At 36.5% G+C, this 23901-nt stretch overlaps 1 protein-coding gene across 4 annotated transcripts in view; it reads right to left on the bottom strand.

The window, feature by feature from the left end:
* The window catches only part of Cep41 (centrosomal protein 41kDa), a 45937-nt gene that overhangs the window by 8649 nt on the left and 13387 nt on the right, over positions 1–23901 (bottom strand). For 3 of the 4 annotated variants that reach the window (XM_013503299.1, XM_005402444.2, XM_013503300.1), the window contains exons 2-5: positions 20292–20355; positions 10164–10211; positions 5929–5990; positions 4668–4737 (exon numbers count right to left, since the gene is read on the bottom strand). In XM_013503299.1, coding sequence (XP_013358753.1) covers positions 4668–4737; positions 5929–5990; positions 10164–10203 — 172 coding nt within the window. In that variant the 5' untranslated portion in view covers positions 10204–10211; positions 20292–20355. Of the gene's footprint in view, positions 1–4667; positions 4738–5928; positions 5991–10163; positions 10212–20291; positions 20356–21233; positions 21253–23901 lie in introns of those variants that run through there. The other variant, XM_013503301.1, reaches the window with a different exon arrangement.

Raw genomic sequence — 23901 nt, forward strand, 5'->3', positions numbered from 1 at the left:
CTTCCCCATACTTACAGATATTTCTGATAAGATACCTGGTGAGATGAAGAAATGATTTTATTGTTAGTGTATAAAGAAATGTGTCAACATAAGATCTCCATAACTCAGTGAAATGATGTTTTCCAAATGACCTATGTGTGATAAAAAAAATACATGGCTGAAAGGATTCACTGACAGTGCAAGACAGACCAATGGGTTTTAATGTAACAGATCATGAAAAGTTCATTGATAGTTTCAGATTCTATATCACAGCTAGATTTTAAGAAATGACTAATCATCAAGTTTTACTGTAGTATCTAAGAAAAAATCCATAATTATCTGAAATGGCTATTAAATATTCCTCCTCTTTTCAACTATGTGTCCACGTAAGCCAGATTGTCTTCATATACTTCAACCCAAACAGCATATTCAACAGAGCACAAAGTAGATATCAAAATCAGCTGTCTTCTATTAAATCAAACATGAAAGAGATTTACAAAACATGCAAAACAATGCCACTCTCCATAACATTCTGTTTTGGAAATATAGCTATTTTCAATAAAAAATACGTTTTTGTTTTTTTTTTTGTTTTTCTCCGGAACTCACGACCTTGCGCTTGCCAGGCAGGCGCTTTGCCGCTGAGCTAAATCCCCAGCCCCTAAAAAATACGTTTTAATGGGCTGGGGATATAACTCAGTTGAAGAACGCATGCATTCATGAGGATCTGGGCTCAACCACCAGAAAAACCTTAAAAACCACCAAAAAAAACCCTTAAAAGCGACAACAACAAAAAACCCTTTATGTTTGTGAGTTTAGTATTATTATTTTTGAGTGTAATAGTAAATAAAAATAAACACGTTTAAATTGTCAGTTTAAAATTTTAATATGCTAAATAAGAATACATATAATTCACATAAACTAAACTGCTTTGGATTCCTCAATAATTTTTAGGAGTGTAGACTAAGATTGAGACCAAAAACTTTGGAATTCTGCTGTTCTAACCAATACAATAAAAAAAGAGAAGAGGCCTAATTATTAAAGAGGATATTAAAATTTACATACGAGATAATATATCTAAAAACTATCAGGGCAGTAAACAAAAATTTTTCCTCTATACCAATTACAGAGTAACATGATAAAATCTCATTTGCAGTAACTGCAGGTATAAAATATGCTCCCCTAGAAATAAACCTAACACAACTGTAAAGGACCTGTAAAAATGTGTAAGACCTTTAAAGACACATAAAAGTTCTACTTAGGGGCCTTAAAGAAGACCTCAATGAAGAACAGTGTCACATCTTGCTTATTCTTGATTGAAATAAAATGTTAATTCTTTCCAAATTTCATTTTTATCTTTAATACTAATCCAAATGGGATTTTAAAAACTTAATTTTAAACATGAACACACACACATACAGATAAGTAAAGAGTAATTTGGAGAACCTTCTTTATTGAATAGTAACTCATAATGAAAAGGTGAATGATCAAAACAGTACAGGACTACAATTAGAATAATGAAGTGTAACAGAGAATATGGAAAAAAATCCTAGAATATAAATAAAACATTAATATATCCATATCACAAATCAGCAGGTAGAGACAGAACTACTGAATAAATGGGGTGGTAATATTTCTCAACTATCTGGAAAAAAATTTAATTTAGAAAATCATTTTACATCATATACCAAAATATATCAGATGTTTTAAATGTGAAAAAAATCTAGATAAACAAATAAAGCAGTAGAAGAAAACATAGGTGAACCTTTTACCTTACTTTGGATATGATTCTAAAGCAATAAAAAAAGAAAGTAAAGGCTAATAAGTTTGATCATGTAAAGTGCAAAACCATGTATGTTAAAAGCCAACAGAAAATTAAAAGGTCAATAATAAATTGGGAAAAATATCTGCAACAAAAGTTAACATACTATAGCTTTTTAAAAGTCAGTGTTTTAATTGAAAAAGGATCATGTGAACAAGGTAAAAATGAAAACAAGATGAGATTAATATAGAAACAAATCTTCACATTTCAGACCTATAGGCCCTTAGGTTTCCTCTTCCAAGAGAACCGTCTTCCATATTTATGTCTCCTTCCAGAAATAAAACAACTACAAATATATTTTATTTCTTCCCCCTTTTACATTTCCAGAATTCCTTTCATACTGCTCCATATCTTGGGTTTTTGTTTTTTTATTTTATTTTTACCTACTAATGTTGCTTGGAAATTGTCCCAGATAATGAAAGAAAGAATTCTGTCATTCATTTTCAAAGTTGTATTGGTTTCTAGCATATATAGATACCAATTACTCAGAACTCTTACAAATAAATAAGAAAAAAAATGAATATTCTACTAGGAAAAAAGAAAGGGCATGTAAACTCTTTTTAAAAAGAAAGTCTTTTAAAAAAAGAAATGTGTATGACCAGTAAGCCCGTGGGTGCATGAACACACACAGTCCAATGTCATTATCAAAGAAATAAAAATAAAATAATTAGATGCCATTTTTCCACCCATTGAATTGGCAAATATTTTAAAAACTCATATTTATTCAGCACTGGGTAGCCAGTGCTGCCTTTTCATTTCCAGTGGGACTGCAGCAGCCATGCTAGAGCTAGCACAGCGAACAGCACTGAGCATCTATAATGGTTCCACCCCTTGACCATCTGCAGTAACTTATCTCTTAGGAATAATGAGAATCATACAAGCGTTTATGAATATAAATTGCAGCATTATTTTATTAAAGTGAAAAATCAGACAAATTTTGTTGCCCAACAATAGAGAATAATTAAGTTATGGCGTATATTAAGGAAATACATTATATGACAATACAACCTTTGCAGTCACGTTTTTGAAGTCTGCTTAATGATGCAGAAAAGCATGCATCAAAAAATGTTAATTAAAAGCAGCGTAATATAAAACTCTACACAAAGAATATGGATTTGATTGAGGTGAGGAGATAGATGGGGGGAATAGACCAAAACGTTAGCAATGATTATTATTTAATTTTTTTCTTTACATATTTTAATAGTTTTCTTAACTTACTTTCTAGTCAGGGACAAGGGATAAACACTGTAAGAGATTTTTGAATTCTTCAATGAGAGCCAATATGTATACAGATACAATCTGCTCTACAGGCACTCCTGAGTGAGTTATTATCTGTGTAGAGCACTAGAAAAAAACACTAATATTACTCACACATTATGGTGTCCTACTTTACAAGAGCCTATTTTGCTGTGCAAATTTATCTGAGAAGAGAAAATTGCATGTGCCCATATGTTCTTTTGCTGCAATTTCAATAATGAATTAAAGGACCAAATCTAGGTGCTTATATAACCCGGTTAAAATTGGGAGTACTTGTATGAGGGGACTCAATTATCTCTGTTACAAAAGAACCCTTATTTCTCTGCTGTGTGAGAGGCATCTGTCAAAGATAAATTCCTGTCATTTACAGATTCTCTTTATCCTCTCTAACAAAAACCAGCCCCGGGAAATGACAGTTGAGTTGCACAAAACCAGTGTTCAGACTTCCTGAGAAACTTGTCTTGAAATCAGAAGTCAAATTCCTGACCTACATCAACCTTAACAAACACATTCCCCTTCAGTAAACAGCCGCACATTGATTGCGAGGTACTTCAGGATAAAATCAAGACCTGAAGTCTGTGTATTCTTTTCACGAGAGTACAACTACAGAGGTTTTATTTTCCACTTGGTATTTCAGAAAGGAAATCTGGAGCCTACTTATCTTCCTAGCCTTATCTCCTACCCAGTGCCTGCTCCTCCCTCACATCATAGCCAGACTGGACTAGTCTATTCTCCAAACATACATGGTATCCTTTCATCTCTGCCTTTCTCATGATTGCTCCGGGTTTACAACAGTCTCTTCCTTAAGGCCCCTTTGAGGCCTCAAATCCCTTGAGGAAGCCTGGCTTGGTCTTCTAAATGGAAAGCAACTTTCATCCCTCAGAATTCCCATAGCATTTGGATCACTCCAAAAGACTTTTCTAGAATTCCTTCATGAGGCAGTAAGAAGACACTGGGAACTGGGAGACACTTAAAGACTAGTTAGTGTCCCAGTCTATTTCTTACTGCCACACATCAGGCTGAAAAGGTGATTTAACTTTTGTGGCTTAGGCTTGTCATCTGTAAAGTGTACCTTCCTTCCAGGTAAGATTAAATAAGAAAGCACATATGAGGCACCTAGCAATAGCTACTCAATGAATAGTGGCTGCCTTCTGTTCTCGCCTTGTTAGATTCTGCTGCACTGGTAATCTTGTGGCACTGTTATTATTCTTCTTGCTCAACACACATACCCATGTGCATGTGTGCACACATGACTATAAATTCCACCTACACAGAGCTGTTTTGTTCATCTCTGCAGTCTCACAGTATTGAATTCTGTGACCTGTATATATATTTGTAAAAAATACTTGTTTAAAAAAAGTAAATAGTATATTAAACACATCTAAAACTTTAAAATCCAAATGTGTTTAAAAGCCAAAAAAACCACATGATTTTTTTTTAAGATCTAAGATTTAACAATTAAAGCACTAGACAGTATTTTGCTGAGAGTAACAACCTAACTATAAATAGACACATCAAAGTCCCGAGTCCCTGGGAACACAGCAGTAAATGCGTCACTACGTCAGTCAAATGGTCAATCCGTTATTTTCCCCACATCTTCAATTCTCATTACCTTCTAGCCTTTGAATCTCTTCAGCTGTCACTTCCAGTGTTTGATCAGATAGGGAAGCAACCTGGATGACCTGGTAGACAAAACAATGAAATGTGTATATGTGCATAGGTTTGTTTTTAAACAGGCAATTCCATCTTTTACAAAATCAAACATCAAAGATCTGTTGTTATAAGAAACTGTCATTGTCCTTGCCTAGAGACTGAATCTTTGGTCCTTTTACTTTCAGAGTGGTAATTCTACAGCAGATGGTCAATTAATCCAGAAAAAAAGATTAATTTAAAGCATTGTATCATAAATTTAAAAGACCAAATGGATAATTTAGGATAAGAAGCATGAATAAAGGTTTAATACTACATCTGTGTATATCTTGGTCCTACACATGTTATTTCTTGGAAACACAATGCTAAACTACAAAAACAGAATGGTACTAGCAATTCTCTATGCAAAAAAGAAACAAATATAACTATGACTATTCTGATGACAGCATTTTACACTCAAATACAGTGTTCATTTTTAAAGCACTTCTCATAACTTACCTCATGAAGCCTAAAATCTAACCTGCCTTATGCCAGTGGAACTCTTGTTTGTAGGCTAAAGATTTGTGGATAATTTTAAAATGAAAGAAGAAAATGATTCGGCCAATGTAACAAAATGATTTGGAAAAGATCCTAGTCTTAGAACAAGGGAAATCACGTGGTTTCCCAGAGAAAAGTGTCTAAATAACCTTAAATCCAGAATCCAGCACTCTGAGAGGCTGAGGCAAGAGGATCACTTCCTGGGCAACTTAACAAATTAGTGGGAACCTGTCTCAAAATAAAAACTTTCAAAAAGGGCTGGGAATGCAGCTCGGTGCCAGCGCCAAGGTTGAGTTCAATCCCCAGTACCACATATATATCTACACACAAAGTACAAGGTAAAATAAAATTTAAGCCATGCATTTGATGAATTAAAAGTAAAGTGTGCATTTATTCATGAGTTCTTATCACAGAAATGAGTGGGCTGAAGGTGTAGGTCAGTGGTAGAATGCTTGCTGAGCAAATGCAAGGCTCTGGGTTCAATCCCCAGCACTGCAAAGCAAATTTTTTTACACTATTCTTGTATGAACACAAATGCCTCATACCAATTAATCCTCCTACAGGTGAAAAGCAAAGACTCAAAAGCAACTGCCTTCCCCTGCAAAAAGTTCCTGAGAATTTAGAAATGCTCAGGGTAAAGCAGTACAAAATGGTTTCTAATCCAATAGAAAGATCATTTAACTTACCAGCTGTGCAAAAGTGGTAACTTTTAGTCTCTTGAAAAGCTCATCTTTTTTGTATCTATAATCTGAAAAGCAAGGTGAGACAGATGTCCATCTGAATTTATTTTGCTTTCTTAGAGTTGTTAATTCTTTCTAGTCATCAAGTTATATGGAATATCTTTCAAGTCATTCATATGCTTTTATATATACAGTATTATCTCATTTGATCTTCATGACATGCTTGAACTAGGCAGGCAGGTAGTATTATATGTCTTCATTTTTCCCCTTTATTTTGTCTACCCAGATACATCATCCGCCATTTTCCTTTACACGTTTGTCTTTACTGACATTTTGCGTTGCATGTATCTTCAGAAACTGCCTCAAATATCTTTTGAACAAAGCAGGGAATAAATGTCTACATTTTACAAATGAGGATAGAGACCCAAGAAGCTGAGGTGCTCCAGGCCAAACAGCTGGTAAGATGTTTATACCCTACTATTCTGACTGGCTTCAAAAGATAGCAATAACTTTCCTGTGGTTGCAAACTGTGCTAGAGACACACGATACTATATGTGTGTGTGTATGTGTGTGTGTGCATGTGTGTGTATGCACATATGTGCATGTGTGCTAGCCACAAGGTTATGATTAGCTTGATTGGCTTTGATAATCTCTTACCAGTTTCTCTTTCAAAAAATCAGTTTTGCAAGATGAAAAAGTTCTGAAAATCTGTTGCATAACAGCAAGAATATACTTAACACTATTATTTAATGTTGACAATGTTAATGCTAAGAACATAATCAACATTATTATTGAGCTGTACACTTAACAATGGTTCAGGTGGCAAATTTTGTTTCTGTTTTTATTACAATTAGGGTAAAAAAAACCCTAAAACATCAATATATATTAAGTGCTGTCTTTATAGTTTTGTGATATAACTCAAATGGGTGGAGTACTTTCACACTTTTGTTCTTAATTCTTTACATCGTATTAAAAGTTATTAAAAACGGAACCAATTTCACTTAAGCAAGTATCTGTCTCCAAGAGGCATGTTAGAATTAGCTTCTTTAAACTTTTCTGAAGATGACCTCCAATTCTGAAGAATTTTGTGTTAAACTCTGCCTACCTTCATCTTTCCCTCCTCTATTAGGTTTCATACCGGTGCCCAGCACTCTTTAAAATACTGGCTCATTATCTCAGAATTTCTAAAGGTTAGCTGGATAATTGCTACAGCCTTCACAGCATAAATGTCTCATAAATCAAGACTCCTAGCAACAAAAGAAGAGATTAAAGGTATTTAGGATTATTTACTTGGTGTTACTAATCACTTCCATGAATCCTTTAAAAACCAGCACTGGCTGGATGGTTACTTTGGAGGATAATATAAGCTTGGTTAACCAAGTACCTTAATATTCAGAGTCAGGAAACTATATTACTCTACAAACTAGCCTTCTATAAATTTGGCAAGACTTTACTTGATACATGTCCCCTTCTTGCAGGGAATTAAAACTCTGTCCTAAAATGTCTTGAAGAGAGTAATTTGGTAAATAAACTATTACTTCTAGAAAGTTCTTAGAGAAGCTTCTTCTAGATACAACAAGGTAAACTTACAGGAAACATAGCCAAGGATGTAGATCAAAATAGGCTGAGCAGAGGGTTCAAAAAGCACAAGTGAATTAACTATAGCATTTCCCTCCATTGCCATCTACTTGCCCATTAAAAGTCACTTAGGTAAATCAAAATAGTAATGAAGCAGCCTATGGAAACAGTCAATACCTTTCAGGTAGTTTGTACTTTGACAGTTATCCATTGATATTCTTTTCAGGTATGGTTACATATTTGGAGTACTTCTAAGTATAAAATGTACAGATTAAAATCCCTTTGAATGAAACAGATTATAAGAAACAATACCAGGCTTTGCTACACCCTAAGGACTGGCATTCCTTCTATCCTCGGCACAAGCACTTGGAGCCCCCATACACCGACTGAACATCACATACCTGGTTCTGGTTTAGAAGGGCAGCCATCAGTAGGACTTTCTGACATTATTACTCGAGAGATAAAAGATCAAACTAGATGCTTAGAGCAAGTTTTAAATTTTATAACTAGGACGACTTGGAAGGCTCTGTCTGTCTGTCTCCGCAAGAGTGAACAGAGCTTTAAGAATGGTGCTTCTGCTACTGTGCTTCTCTCAGACCCTGTGTAGGAGACAGAAGCTCCCAGCTTAGATATGCTATCAAGGTTTGCTTCTCTAGTGAGCTTAGGGTCTGAGTCTGCCTCTCTCGAGTTACTGGAAGGACAGAGACCTGACTATCTAGGATGTTTCATACTTCGTCCAACTAGTGTCATCTAACCACCAGGTACCAAGAATAGGCTTTGTAAACGGTCAATAGATAGACTGTCTATTTTCCCCAGGTAGAGTTGAAAGAATGTTCAGATTACAAAGGATTTCTGCATTTTCAGGGTTCTGTTAAAATGTGTTATTAGCAAAGAAAAGGGAAATTGGCCTCACAGTGGAAGACAAATCAAAGGAAGTAACACAACAAGGTTTGTGATTTCACAGACAGACGTGGCATCTGAGGTAATGCGAGCAAAGTCATGGGTCTAGGGTGTCATGAAACAAGGCAATGTTCTTCTTCCTTTTGACTGAAAAGAATACTTACACCAGAAAACAGCGAAAGAGAAGGAAACAGCTCTCCAAATGCAGATGCCAAACTAGACTATAAAGTAATTCTGTCGGAATGAGCCCAAAGCATGTGATCAAGGTGAGCAGAACCTCCTGCCTTCCTACAAGGAAGACCACAGCTTCTAGAAGAGGAAGATGAGGGTGCTCCCAAGGACTCTATGCCAAGGGTAGTACTTTTGGGAGATAATCTCCATTTAAGGTTTAGATACTCAAGAAACCACACTGTACTTTTAAGAAACGTTTCATGCAAGGTTTCACCAATCTGGGTGGAATAGGACAAATATTTTTAGGTCAAATTTCTGGTGAGGATATGTGAAGTCATACTCAGCAACATGGAAAGGAGGTAAAAGAGACCAAAAACCTAAACAGGAGCAGGCCAGCTGGATGCTGCCTGCCTTGGATGAATGAAGGATGAAAAGAGTGAAGTGTAGGTGAGTAAACAAGATTTTTTTCATAGTTTAGAAATTTTTAATATATTTCATACCATTTAATTTACATATACTTACAATAATGATGTAAAATGCATAAGAAGAAAAGGAGCCTGTGACATTACACTTTTTTTTTTTTAAAAAAAAGTATCTCTAGCACTAACTCTTATAGCTGAATGTGGCAAGTAAAGATAGCAGAAAGCTGCTCCTGAGTCCCTATCTCTTGTATGGGGTCTCCCCACGTACCAACTCAAAACAACATTATCATTTTAAATTGGAAAGTATGCTATGTAAAAAAAAGTGTTGTATATTCTAGATTTAGAATTTTCTCCTCCAAGAAGGCATGCACTGCCAGAGTCAATTCCTGAACTATAATCGGAATACCTCTTCACCATCATTAGCTAAGCGCTCCTCTAGCACTGTGTTCTCCTACTTAACACTCGAGCAAACCCATCTGAGAAAACAGATGTTTTTACTTTTTTAATCCTGGCTTTGGTTTGTACATTTTATACAGTTTTGAACACAGACTGAAAAATTATGATTTTTGTGCCAGGGCAACGCACTCAGTTACTAGTAAGATAGCTCTACAGAAGATTAGTTTTTAAAAAGGATGTGCATGAAATATGATTTTTAATTAAAAGAAAACAGACTGCAATGAATGGATAATGCAGAATACTAAGAATAATCTCTTTCTTTCTCATACCTCAAAGTCTTTTGTGAACACGCTCTAATTTATACTCATAAGGATGTTATGAAGAGAGATATTATTGTCCTATGTCAGGTACAGACCAAAGACGAAAGAGAGGAAAGATTAAGTATCTTCAAAAAGGTCACAAAGACAGTGAAACTCAAAGCTCGGATTCTGACTGCTTAAGCGGAGCTCATTCCACTAGACCTTATTCTGCATTCTAACATCAATATCCCCTATGGGATGGGAGCTGGGCAAAACTCAGACTCATAGGCCTCGATCTTAGGAGCTGGCCAGGAAGGTGCCCAGTGTCTCCCACACCCTTCCAGGCACTTTCCAGGCTCACCTGACTCCTGAAGCTCTCTGTGCATGTAAGGAGTAGAGTATGTAGTTAGTTGAAAACCAGCTTATAGAATATTACTGAGGTCCACTTTCCCGAGCCATCCATAGTATTACTCACTTTTTTTAATCTCTTCTAGCTTTTCAATATATTTCGTCATACTGTTACCTAAAAAGAAAATAGGGAAATTTAGATAGGCTTTAAATGGAAGAAAATGAACACCACTATGAAAATGGAATGAGAACAAGTATTACACTTCTCAAGTTTCCACATCATGTTCCTGTGAGACTGTGGACAGTAGGCAAAAGGGCCACACATAATAGTCTTTGGATTACACAGCATCATCAGAAGATGTGGGACTAATGAAATGTTTTAGTCAAATGCGTTTAAGCTGGGGTGCATAAAAAGCCATTTAACAGTCTCAGGCAGTACCAATGATTTATCCCCTTCCCCCTTTTTGGAGTCAAGGCTTTCCTCCTCCATATAGCTCCCCCACTTCCGTAACATTTTATGGGCAAGATAAACAGAGGAAAAGGAAGAAAGAAGTAAAGTTCTTTGAATGTTTAAAATGTGCCTTTGTGACTACCCAAGCAAACCTTTCCTCTTGGCTTTGTCATTGTGGTTCCTTCCTCTTTCCTGAATGTGGGCTTTTACTATTCATGCTGATGCTGCAGCCTGAACTAGACCGCACAGTCTGGACACTAGTATTCACCATGGACTTGATTGCTGAGAAATACCAGCTGATTCCCACCACTGTGGAGAGTCCCAAGCTCTCATGCTTTGTGGGCTGGTTCTACAATACTAGGTTCTAGCCAATGTGGTTTGGAGAGTTTTCATACTTTAAAACTAAGCCAGGACCATTCTGGTTTTCCAATGAATTAAATTCTAGTTCCTAAGCCAGGGGCTATTATTTTTTACTGGACATGCTGTAATCTGATTCAATTCAAGCCAGCAAACTCTCTCTGGCACTTTTACGTATGGCCAAAAGAAAACATTCAAAGTAATTTCTCATTTCTAAAATTGTGCTCCTAACTTTAAACCTTGAGAAGCTCTAGTTAAGAGTCAGCCCAATTTTGGATCCAAAAAAAAGGCTTCCTAATAACAACATGAACTGGTATTTTCAAAGACTATTAACTATTTTTTCACGCTTGGGTCAGAAGCAGAGAAAGAGAAATATTTGCTCTGAACAAAATACATTTCAAATAGAAATTACAGTTCAAAAAAGAAAAACCCAAAACATTTGCTTGTCATTAAGTTTTTACCACAAATTCATCATGGAATGAAAACCTACTGTTTGGATGTTTCTGGTCATTTCACCTTAAGACAAATATGATGAATAAATTTAGTACATTAAAAGACATATTACCATTAATCCCCCTCAAAATACTTCCCTTTTCTTCAAACACACTTATCATTCTTGTCACTTTCTGAAGCAGTTCTGTAAGTCCTTTTCTTGTGTCTTTACGGGGCATAATAAAAACAAGTACGGTGAGTGCTGTTGCTAAGGGCCATCTGATGGAAAGGCAGGCTTGTCAAAACACTGCGGTACATCCTCATCCACCTTATTCACTGGATCTGTCACTGTGACTTCTGGCTCTTTTCCCAAGTCAAAATGACCATGAAAGGTAAACACTGCGGATCAATTCAGGACATCAAGACAGCTATGACAGCACAAATAAAAACACAAAAGAGGACTTCCAGAACTGCTTCAGAAGCAAGAATGATGGATATGTGTTTGAAGCAAGGAAGAGTATTTAGAAGAGCATTAATGGCAATGTGTCTTTTGCTGCAATAAAAGTTTAAAAAATTTAACATTCACCACATTTTTAAAAATCACATCTTATATACTCTCTGTATCAGGACTAGAAAAGAAGATTGACTGTATTCTAGATCCACGGCAAAATCACAGATTCTTTCTGGACATACAAGATTTGCCTGGCTGGTCAATACAATGAGAGAAGACAGCAAATTAACATACTGTTCAGCTTCCCACAATATTATTTCTAAAATATTTATAAAGTAATGTTTAGTTATGTGTCTCTGTGTCTCCCCATATTGTTGGCATGGCCATTATTTTCTTTTGGCTAGGGAAAATTCAAATAGTCTAGTTAGGAAACTGAAAAATAACAACAAAAATGATTACTGATTTGTCCAGTGATACAGCAGGTGAGTAAATAAGCCAAGATTTCATTCCCCCAAGCAAAAAATGCCTAGCTTTTCTAGTTGTGTTGTAGGATAATTATTTCTTTCTGTTTTGGCGGAGAGGTACTGGGAATTGAACTCAGGACCTTGTGCTTTCCAGGCAGGCACTTATGCCACTGAGCTAAACCCTCAGCCCATGATGATTATTTCTTATTGAACCCTAGGCCTTATGCATGCTAGGCAAGTGCTCTAATACTGAGATGCATCCTTTGGCCTTGTGTTGCTTTCAAACATGATTGGTTATGAGGCAAATTTGTAGGAAGTGCTACTTCCTTAACTGTAACTAGCAGGGACCATCTGATACTGTAAATTTCCTTAGGAATGGAAAACAATGGCCAACTTCATTTATACATCCTCATTATTAAAGTATTGTATTTCTAAGCATCACAGCTTCTACTAACAGTGCCTAAAATTAATCTCCATGTTAACTATCAGACTTTTCCGTGTATTGACACAGCGTTCCACCTCATATCAGCAGATCCTTGCAAGATGCTCTGAGGTAAGCTGTCCCCCTTACTGTTTGTTTTTCCTACTAAGAGAAACAAAATCTTTTGTAGTTATGACCTGGAAAACTGAACAAATTCTAAGAACAAATTCTAAGGGTGATTAATAAGCTCTTCTCATTATAGAAATTCATTCTATCCAAGTATGGAACAGAAAAGAGAGGATTTCTGCATTGCTTCTCCTGGAGAAATGAAACAGTGGGGTGACTGCTCCCAAGTCAACACAGAAAAATCCCTAAAAATGATTTCAGAAAGTATGAGAAGTGGCATTTTATCCTATTTACACATTTGTATGTTAAGTGCCTTATCTTACCGCATCTAATTGCTATAGAAAATAGTTTCTGACTACCATTTAAAGAGACTAGAAATGAGTCAGTAATTCACTTCTTCATAAGCCTCTTTGTTTTACACAAAGTTGTCTATAAGACTCTCAGAGAATTAATTTAGGACTTTTGAAAAAATTAAACATCACTGCCAAATTTTCCTAGATACGACTGATTAAAAAAAAAAGCTCAGTGGCTCTCTGTTGCTTACAAACTAGTCAAACTCCTTGCTCTAGCACTAAAGATGCCAATAACTTATCTGATACTTCAGGGTTATCTTAACTACTGAACTTGACAAACTCTGTTAGCCTTTGGTTGTCTAACATTACCATGTTAGCTCACCCAGAAGGAAGCGATCTTTCTCCCTCTCAACTCCTACAGCGCTCAGCTTCCCATTCACAAGGCATTTATCACCAGACTGGATTGTCTTATCTACCTCATTCAGAAGAAAGCTCAAGATTATTTATCTGTGCAAACGCACATGTTCATGCACACTCACAAACACACAATCATACAATCCTTATTTCTCCCACAGTCTAGCGTCACAGTCAAAAATACTTGCTGGATGAAACATACTATGAAGGATCTACCATCTGAAAAATCCTCACAGTAAGCTATTTTATAGCTTAAATAATCACATGCCAGTTTGGCTTGAATTTCTGCACATGTGATTTTCTTTAAACTATGCACGATTTTATTTGTATGCAGTTGTGTTACAGACTACCCATACACACACAGGCAACCTAGACATGTATAAGGCGGTTTTCATTTCTTCCATGTTTACAGCTTAAATTGCAATGAAAGATATGCAACGAAAGTTTTACAGCTACAATCAAGAGAGAGAAATAAGTCCACTATCAATAGTCCTGTGCAAGATAGAGTACAATTGATTAACTGCATGACTCATTCATTAGCTTTTTGCAGTTTTGTTCCCATAACTTAATAACATTATTTGTACTGAATCTGTAAAAATAGCAAGTGATTTTGAACAGCAGTAATCTAAAGTGGGTAAGATTTATAAAGCACGAACTCCGTTGCTAAGCGACAACTCCACGGCTTTATTTTTCTTCAATATTTCCCTTCTCTATGAAGACGTTCTTTTGGCTCGGAAGAACGCATGAAAGGAGGTATAGCGGTCCTTTGTTAAGCTCAATAAGTTCTACGTGTGTGTAATGCTTTCTGGTTTGTAAAAGCCTTTCACGTACATCCTTCCTTTGACGTAAGAGACAGAATCAAATACCAAATAAAAAAGAACGGTACCTAGTCTCTAATAAGTTTGAGTGCTTCAGGTCAAGGCTATTAGCAAAGATTCAGAAAAAGCCAAGACGAAAGAAGAAAACAGGAAATAACTAGTTTGTGCAGAGATAAAAGGAAGGCAAATTTTACAAAAATAAAAATGAGTTAGAAAAGATTGAGTGGAGAAAATCTACAGAATTGGAATGCGAAAGAAATGTGAAATTAGACTGAAGTGAGAGGATAATTCAGGTGACAAAAGAGTTGAAGGCACTAACAAAGGGGAGAGCCCCACGGTTTGGAAAGTGCCCCTTAATCAGCCCGCAGTGAGGGAAAACAGAAACCCAGAGAGGGTGCTTGCAAATACACAAGAACCCTGCGGTGGTGTCTGAAGAAAATGCTGGCGGGGGCTTCATAATCCACTCAGGGCACAGTCTAGCAATGCTGGGTAGCTGAGAAGATACGCTCAGGCACCTATGGAACAAAAGAAATATTGGAAGTTTAAAATAATTCTGAGGGGCTGGGGATTTAGCTCAGCGGCAAAAGCGCCTGCCTGGCAAGCGCAAGGTCGTGAGTTCGGTTCCCGGTACCGGAGAAAAACCAAAAAAAAATAAATAAATAAATAAAATAAAGTAATTCTGAGATTTCTAGCTATGGCTGTACATCAGTGTACAGTGGAGGCTGTGTGAAGAGCAGTTAGAGGTATAGAAAGAAAAATCATTTTTCCCCAGGAGGGAAATACTGTCTTTGAGGAACCCAGTCAAAGGTGATTTGGGTCAAGACTGTAAATATGAAATTCTTGATTTCTCGTGATTAACTCTGAACTGCTCACTGTTTGGTAAGAGAAGATTAAAGATCCATCTGTTTAACACAGAAATGGGAAATTTCACTCATTCCTGTGCCTATTTCTGCCACTCTGAACGCAGAGCTTAAACACATTCCACAGATGAGCATGCCTTACTTTTAATTGGGCTGTGAGGTTTCTCTTGTGCTTCCTTCACCAGGGCTCCTTACCCTCCTCACCTCGTGGCACAGAGAACAATATTTGCACAAGTGCTAGCTACCAAAAGCTGACGGGCTCCGTATCTTAGCATGTGAGCCACAGGCACTGCACACCAAGTGGAAAACTTCCTCTAAATAACAGAGAGGTAGGTTACAAAAATGCATGGAAACACAAACATTAAATAAGATTTCTCTCCTAAGTTGACTTTAAAATAGTTTCTAAATTTGAAGCATACACACACAAATTAAACACTAGAATAAGATTTCTCTCCCACACTGACTTAAAAATACTTCAAGCTCTAAGCAATGAGGCATACTCTGGCCCTTCCAAAAGTTCTTACAAATCTAGTTTGGGAGACTTCTGCTTCCAGGAAGGTGGATAGATGTATTTTCTCCACTCCTCCAGTTAAGTACAACAAAAACCCTGGACAACTCACAGCACTGGAGAAAATACTTGAAAATCATGCTTCTGATAAGTCTAGTATCCAGAATAAATAACTCTTGTAAGAAGAAAAATAACCCAATTTAAAAATGGGCAAAGGATTTGAGTAGACATTTCTATATGGGAGACATACAATGCTATTAAGCATATATAAAGGTGCTCCACATCATTAATCATTAGGAACATGCAAATTAAAACCATAATGAGATACTATCTTATGCCCAAATGATGGCTATAATCAAAATGATGGCAAATAACACAGGTGTGGAGAAAATAGAGCCCTCCTACACTGTTGATAGAAATGTAAAGTGGTGTGGCTGCTTTGGAAAACAGTTTAGCAGTCTCTCAAAACAATTAAGCACAGAATATCATATGACCAGACATTTCATTCCTAGGTATATATGCCAAGAGAATAGAAAATACATGTTCACACAAAAACTTGTATATATTCATGTTAACAGTAGGACTACAGCAAGAAAGTTTACACAATCCATATGTCCATCAATTGATGAGTCCAATCAACAAAACATATACTGTCTACACAAGTATTACTTGGCAATGCTACAACATAAATGAGCCTTGAAAACATTATAGTAAGTGATAGAAGTTAGACATAAAAGGTTGCATGTGATTCCACTTCTATGAAACTTTCAGAATAGGCAAATCCATAGATATAGAAAATGGATTAATGATTAGTCAACATAGTAAATATGTCAGTTTTCCTCAAATTGATAAACAACTACTATCAAAATCAGCACATTTTTATAAATGTAAATAAGGTTATTACAAAATTTATGTGTGAAGACAGAGGAATTAGAATACCTAAAGTAATTTTTTAAAGGAAAATAAAGTGGGAATAATTGGTCTCACCAATTTTAAATATTCAGTTTATTACATGGCTACAATAATCAAAACTGTGTGGTATTGGCAGACTGATAAACATATAGACCAAGGGAACATAATAAAGACCCAGAAATAGACCCACATATATATGCCCAACTGACTTTTGATAAAGATGAACATGCAATTCAATGCAGAAAAAGTAATCCTTTTTAACAAATGGTGCTAGACGAAGTGTATAAACAAAGAAGTTAGTCTTGACCACTTTATATAAAAAACTACCTCTACACCATGGACATAAATGTAAAACTTTTTTTTTTTTTTTTTTTTGGTTTTGGTTTTTCTCCGGTACCGGGAATCGATCTCACAATCTTGCGCTTGCCAGGCAGGCACTGTGCTGCTGAGCTAAATCCCCAGCCCCATAAAAGTAAAACTTAAAACTATAAAACTTTTAGAAATAAATCATCAGGATATAGGGGAGGCAAAGAATTCTTGGAGTTGACAACAGAATCATGGTCCATAAAAGGAAAAATTGATAAAAAAAATTAAAATTAAAATTAAAAATTTCTATTCTCCAAAGGACCCTATTAGATGGATGAAAAGATAAGTTATAGATGGGGGAAAAATACTTGCAAATCACATATCTGGCAAAGGACTAGTAGCTAAACTGTACAAAAAGCTCTCAAAATTCAACAATAAAAAGACAAACAATCCAACCAGAACAGGCAAAATATCTAAACAGGCCTGTTACCAAAGAAAATATATCAGAAAGTAAATACATGTACAGCAAGACCCTGTCTCAAAAAAAATTTTTTTTAAAAATTCCCTGATGGCTAATATTGAACATCTTTGTAAGTATGTATTTACTTTCTGATATATGCAGCCCTGGCTGGCCTTGAACTCATGGCAATCCTTCTGCCTCAGCCTCCAGGGTGCTGAGATTACAGGCACGCACCACCACACCTGGCTATGGAGATTTAAAATTACAATGATATGTCACTGAAAGCTACTGGAATGGCAAAACAAAACAAAACAAAACAAAACAAAACAAAACAAAACAAAACATCTAATGGTAACACCACTAAATGCTGGTGAGGATGTGGAGAAAATGGATTACTCATCCACCATTGCTGATGGGAATGTAAAATGGTACGGCTACTCTGGAAAACAGTTAGGCAGTTTCTTTACAAAAAAAAAAAAAAAGGAAAATTCCACATGATCCAGCAATTATACTCCTGGGCAGTTATCCCAAAGAAATGAAGACATCCTTACAAAAAAACCTATACATGAATGTTTATAGTATCTTTACTTGGAAGCGTTTCACAGTGGAAATACCACAGATATTCTTCCCCAGGTAAATGGTTAAACTGTAGTTCAACTGTGCTGTTCAATACTAGCTTGTAATACAGTGGAACAAACTAGTGACACAAACAGCTTGAATGATTCTTTGGAGAATTATGCTGAGCAAAAAATGCCAATCCAAAAGGTTGCATACTATGTGATTCCATTTGTATAGCATTTGTGAACAACAAAATGATAGAAACAGAGAACAGACTAGTGGTTGGTAGGGGTTAAAGAGGGGTGGGAGTGGAGAGCGGGCAAAGCTATAGAAGGACAACAAAAGAAATCTCTGTGGTAATGGAAAGGTTCTATATCTTGACTGTATGTATCATGTCAGTTATTACAGTTGTGATATGCAGTATAGTTTTGCAAGATGTTACTACTGTGGGAAAATGGAGAAATGGTATATGAAATCTCCCTGTATCATTGCTTTCTTTCTGTTTTTTCATTCCCTCTTCTGGTGTTGGGAATTGAACTCAGGGCTTTGGGGATGCTATGCAACCACTCTACCACTAAGCTACACTTCTAGTTCCTTTCTATACGATTTCTTACAAAATATATGTGAATTTACAATTATCTCAAAATAAAAAGTTTAACAAAAAAGTAGCTTAAAATCCAGGATGTCAGAGGATATATGTATTTAACATGAGTTATAAAAAGCAGATTAAGTATTTCAATATTAAAAAACTGAAATTAATCTCAGGCATCATTATTGAGTCAAATTTTGGTTATGAATTGAGGAACTGAAGAGAATGAAGGGGCTACATAAATACCAATTTAATTTCCAGAAGAAAAAAATTACAAAGGCATAGACAAATCTAGGTATCTAAGATAAACTTCAGCTTTTAATATTTTTAATTTTAAGAGAGTATAAAGGTTTCAAAAGCAATTCATTCCCATACAGTTGTCTTTAAATTGCATTCCAGCTCCTCAGAAACAATGGTATGAAAAACAACAAAATGGTATGAAAAACCATTGTTTCTGAGGAGCTGGAACGCAATTTAAAGGCGAAGCCTAACTCCCAGAACAACTTGTTTCAGAAGGATGGGTTACCATTGCTATTAAGGAGAGACAGGTACAGATGGAGGAGCTGATGGTATTTGTGCCAGAAGAAACAGGGTTGGGGGAAACACAAGGGCAGTACGGCAGTGTCGTCTAAGCAACAGCACATGAGACACAATACCCACTCTCCGTTACTGACTTCCTTACCCTGCAAACCATCTTAGTTTTATCTCCTTTAATGAACTCCAAGTAAATCACAAAATCTCCAGGCCACAATTTCCTTCTCCCCTAAAACAGCGATAATATTTTCACCTGTCTGTCAAACAGGATATTCACAAGGATAAATACGTACCTGCATGGCATAGAAATCTTTGAAAGAAAGGTACTAAGACATAATGACTGCATATGTGGTGCATCTGAAACATTTGAAGTCTCTGTTATTTGAGGTAATATGCATAATGAAAGATAATGATTTTGAGCAGATAATGAGAAAAGGAAAGAAAGTAAATGAGGTGATTTAAACAAAGGCAACAACCCCCTTTATTTTCCTCCATTGTTGTGAGGTACTCGTGGAAAATTCAGTATTGTTAAAGGCAGACTAGCACTAGCACAGCCATGTTAATCAGGTGGATTTTCTACCGCAAGCTTTAAAAGATTGAAAAAAAAAAAAAAAACAAAACATAAGCAAATAAATAACCCAAACCTCACAAGACTACAAATCGGCTAGGATTTGGGCAGAACTCCTTATCATGACACTGAAAGATGGGAACAGCCTGGAAATAAGCAGGAAGACATTCAAACTGAATTTCACCTGAACAGTACTAATTAAATTTTGTTTGGTATTTTGGCTACTCATTCAAGTCTGCTAGTCTTCACTTGAATCTAAGCTCTTTGATTGCAGAAGCCACAATCCACATTCGTCTTTCTTTCTCCCATGATCTATAGCTTTGCATGTAGCCAGCACTTTGTAAACACTGAAATGAACAAACACACACATGTGATCTATTACTGCCAGCTTAAAGGAAGATATTTAAGGTGCTCCAGAACACAGAAGTACTGACTCTTGCTATTTATTTATCACCAACCCAGCAACTCACTGAACAATGTTTCCAAATTCTGAGATTTCATTTTCTCAGTTTATATTATTTGTTATGTGGTAAGGAAAACATAAGCTAAATTACATAAATGCAAATTTTTACCAATAATCTAAACAAAAAAAAAAGCTTCCAAAGGTAAATCCCAAGCCCAGAAAGACATCAGGCAAGATAATGAAAAACTGCTAGTTGTGATGGGCTGCTTCTTGTCAATAATTAACTATTGGATTTTCTTTTAAAGATCTAATTTTCTAATCTTTACTCACCAGTGTCCAGTCTTGACTTGACGTGCCGATACTTTGGGTTCTGTGGTATCCTTTTGGTCAAATACTAAAAATAAGAAAATTCAAAATCAATTGGGTGAATATAAAGGTAAGGGTAGCAAAATCAGTACAGAATCAGATACTTAAAAAAATGGAAGAAGTGATATATTTCATAGACTTTATAGATGGAAGGAATGCTAAAAAGCCAACTGCCCCTTTCATAATAGGTCTCTTCTGTGGCATTTTGGCAGGTGAATGTACTTACCTTGTGTCTGTCAAAACATTTCCACGTTTTATCAAAATAGTCTAAGAGCACCATGATAAGAAAAAGAAAAAACTCTTAAAAATTATCTCTTACATTGAGCCAAAGAAAACCCCTCAATTTCCTTTTAATCCATTCTTGCAACTCAGAATAAGACACCTGCTTCTGCCTTGAGAAATCTGTTACAATAAATTCTTTTTAATGTACTCTTTGTATAATGGCTTCTGGGCCATCTCCTCCGAACACCCTCTAGATTTTATCTCAGCAACCATAAAAATAGCAGGTGGGATCCAGAGCTGAGCACATTGCTCCAGATGTTGTCAGGCCAGGCCCCTCTTTGGCACAAGGTTGTGCTGCTTCCTTGAGTCCAGGGCTCCACTGATGTCACTGCCACGGCTCTTGTGGGAGCTGAGACTCATGTCAGGCCCATGGTAAGATTATAGTCAGTAAAAATGCCCATATCAGGTCTCCCTTGTGCTGTGCTTTGGTAGTTAACTCTTTGAATCAAGTACAAGACATCAACTCACATTAAATTTCCATGGCAAGTATAAAAGCTATTAGGGGAGGGAAAAAGACATGACAAAATATAATTTTCTTGCTTAGGCTTTTTCTGGCCTACAAGGATGCAAACCATATGCTCAGTACAGGTAGCTGTGGAATAGGAAATTAAAACTGGGTACTACCTGTCCAGCTTCATCTTCTGCAATGTTCCAATGCTTAAGTGGTCAGGAATGTTCCCTTAATGTCTCCAGTCCTGGCAGATGTTTGCCTAGAATGCTTTTCCTCAACTGGTCCTTGGTAAAATTTATTTTCTCTGTAAAGCTGTCCATGGTGGCATTAGGCACTTTCTTTTCCTGTATCTCCAGAGTATGGACGACACCCTGTCCCACTGTGTACAACTAGATCTTCCCTAGTCTAGGATTTACTTGAAGACAGTGATAATAACTTACTCATCTTTGTATTTACCCAGAATCTAGTACATGCTAAGTATATTTATTGATATTCAGTTAATAAATGAATATCTGAATGAGGATTATATTAAAGCAACTATCTAGTTTCTTAGGAGGGAATATCAAACTTAAAAAATTTCACTTGCCTTTGAAAACATTTAACTACAGTATATCCTGTTGGGGGGACTGGAAAATAAATCACTTATATATTAAAATATCCTACCAAGTGATAAATACCTCTTTAAAGCATAAAGGATACTTCTGTGTCATACAAAATATCTCTTGGCCAAAGTTTTGGATTTCAAAGACCAAGGAGAATTTTTTAAAACTGGGGGCACCTACAGAACTATCACCTTTTAATTTTGCCAAGTGAGGACATTTAAGAACCATCACCAACAAAACAAAACCTCACAACTACCATCTGCTATTTTGTTAGGATGAAGTTTATTATTTATATATTTTTAAAATTAAATTTTTTTTTAAACTGATACATAAAAACATAAGCCATCTGCTATTTTTTCCATTTGTGTATGTGTGTGTGTGTGTGTGTGTGTGTGTGCATTCTAGGCAAGCACTCCACACTGAGCCATGCCCTCAACCTCGCCATCTGCTATTTTAATACCTAAAAAGTAAAAAAAAAAAAAAAAAAATCTTAGAATAAAAAGGTCTGTTTTTTGGTGTCACTTAAAAACTCATGACATTGTCTCTGTTTTTCACTTTACACCAACAAGTAAAACCCTTATTACGACTTAGCACTGGTCCTCAGATTGTGTTTGCAAGTACTGAACTGTTTTACCCTGGAAACAGTTGGAAAGCTCATTTTTCCTTCTAAGAGGTAATCTGCTGTCTATTAAGAGACACTGACTGCAATGCCAATTCCAATTCCTTTTCTAGAGAACTATGGAAAAGATTCTTAAGTAAGAGAAAGAAAAAACACAAAGACTGAAAAGGCAGACGGGAGAAATTCCCCAGAGAGAGGCAACATCCTGGCGAAATCAATCCATCAATCAAACAAATGAATAAACAAACAATAAAGTGAGTCAAGGAGAGCTCATACTAGACTTCAGTTATCTTAGACTAAGAGACTTGGGGGGCACTCTATTTTTATCATTTCTATCCTTTATTTCCTGTTTTTACTTTTGTTTTGGTTTTCCCACTAGTTTCCTAGCAAAGTTTCTTTTGAAAAATTCCAGGCTAGTCTCTGCTGAACCAAGGGATTTGTCCATACTGAAGCCAAATAGCTAAGAAGTGAGGGTGTCTCTGGGGACCAGGTGTGGTGGCAGCAGAATGATGAGGGGAGAGAGTGGACAGCTGCAGCCCTGAGCCCTTCCCACCCTGGTTTTCCCTTACATGGGACTAATGAGAAATCCATATGCTGCAAGAGAAAAATGCAGTGCTTCTCTTCCACATTCCCACTGCACTCCCAATTCTTATTCCTGATTTTGTAGCACCAACCACAATGCAAAGCTACTTGTGCTCCACAGCCAGCAGCATGCCAGAGATTTTATGGACAGCCTTACCTTTTTCTTTAAAATTCTTGCTTTTAGGATGAATGCTTCTTGACCTACTGACCAACTGGATTTTTTTCAATGACATAAACAGGCTAGAATGGTGGAAAGTGAAAGAGTTGTGAAATGCAGCTGTTTCAAGGAAGACTATTCATTTGTTCAACAAAGACTTATTGAGCACCAACCATTCATTAGTCGACATTTATTGAGTGTCTACTAGAAAGGACACAGAGGTAAAAAAAGTCTTTGCCATCAGCTCTCACTGCCTGCTGGATATACAGATGTCAAGTGTGATGAACAAAGAGAGGGAAGCAGAAGAGTGACACCAGTGTGTAAGACTGGTACCTAATCTAGACTCAGGATCACAGACTGGTTCTTTAAAGGTGACTTTTGAGCTGAATTCTAAGGACTCTAAAGGTTAATCAAGCAAAAGTAGTAGTGGATGGAAGCAACGGAGCTTGGTAGAAAGAAAATCATGGGCGAAGTATAGAGACAAGAGAATAAGGAGTCAGCGTTAAGAAACCTAGCAGTAACTGCAGACAGGGAGCACTGGGGCATGAGGATGAATGATGCTGGAGAAAAAGCCAGAGGAAGATCACAAAGCGCCTTGTATACATGCTGAGAAACTTGAATTTCATCCTGTATATCAGTGGATCTCAAACAGGTACAATTTTGCCCACTTCTGAGCCCAGGGATATTTGCCAATTTCTGGAGCCATTTTGGATTGCCATAAATGGGTGGTAGAGTGTTATTGGCATTTAATCTGGAGAGGTCAGGGATGGTGTTGAATGACAGGACAGCTCTCACAACAAAGAAACAGCCAGCCCAAATGTCACCAGTGCTGAATTTGAGACACTCTGGAGAAGATGATGGGAAGTCACCAAAGGTTTAGG

This window comes from Chinchilla lanigera, unplaced genomic scaffold (assembly GCF_000276665.1).
Source record: "Chinchilla lanigera isolate Chin_1 unplaced genomic scaffold, ChiLan1.0 scaffold00078, whole genome shotgun sequence".
Lineage (NCBI taxonomy): Eukaryota > Metazoa > Chordata > Mammalia > Rodentia > Chinchillidae > Chinchilla > Chinchilla lanigera.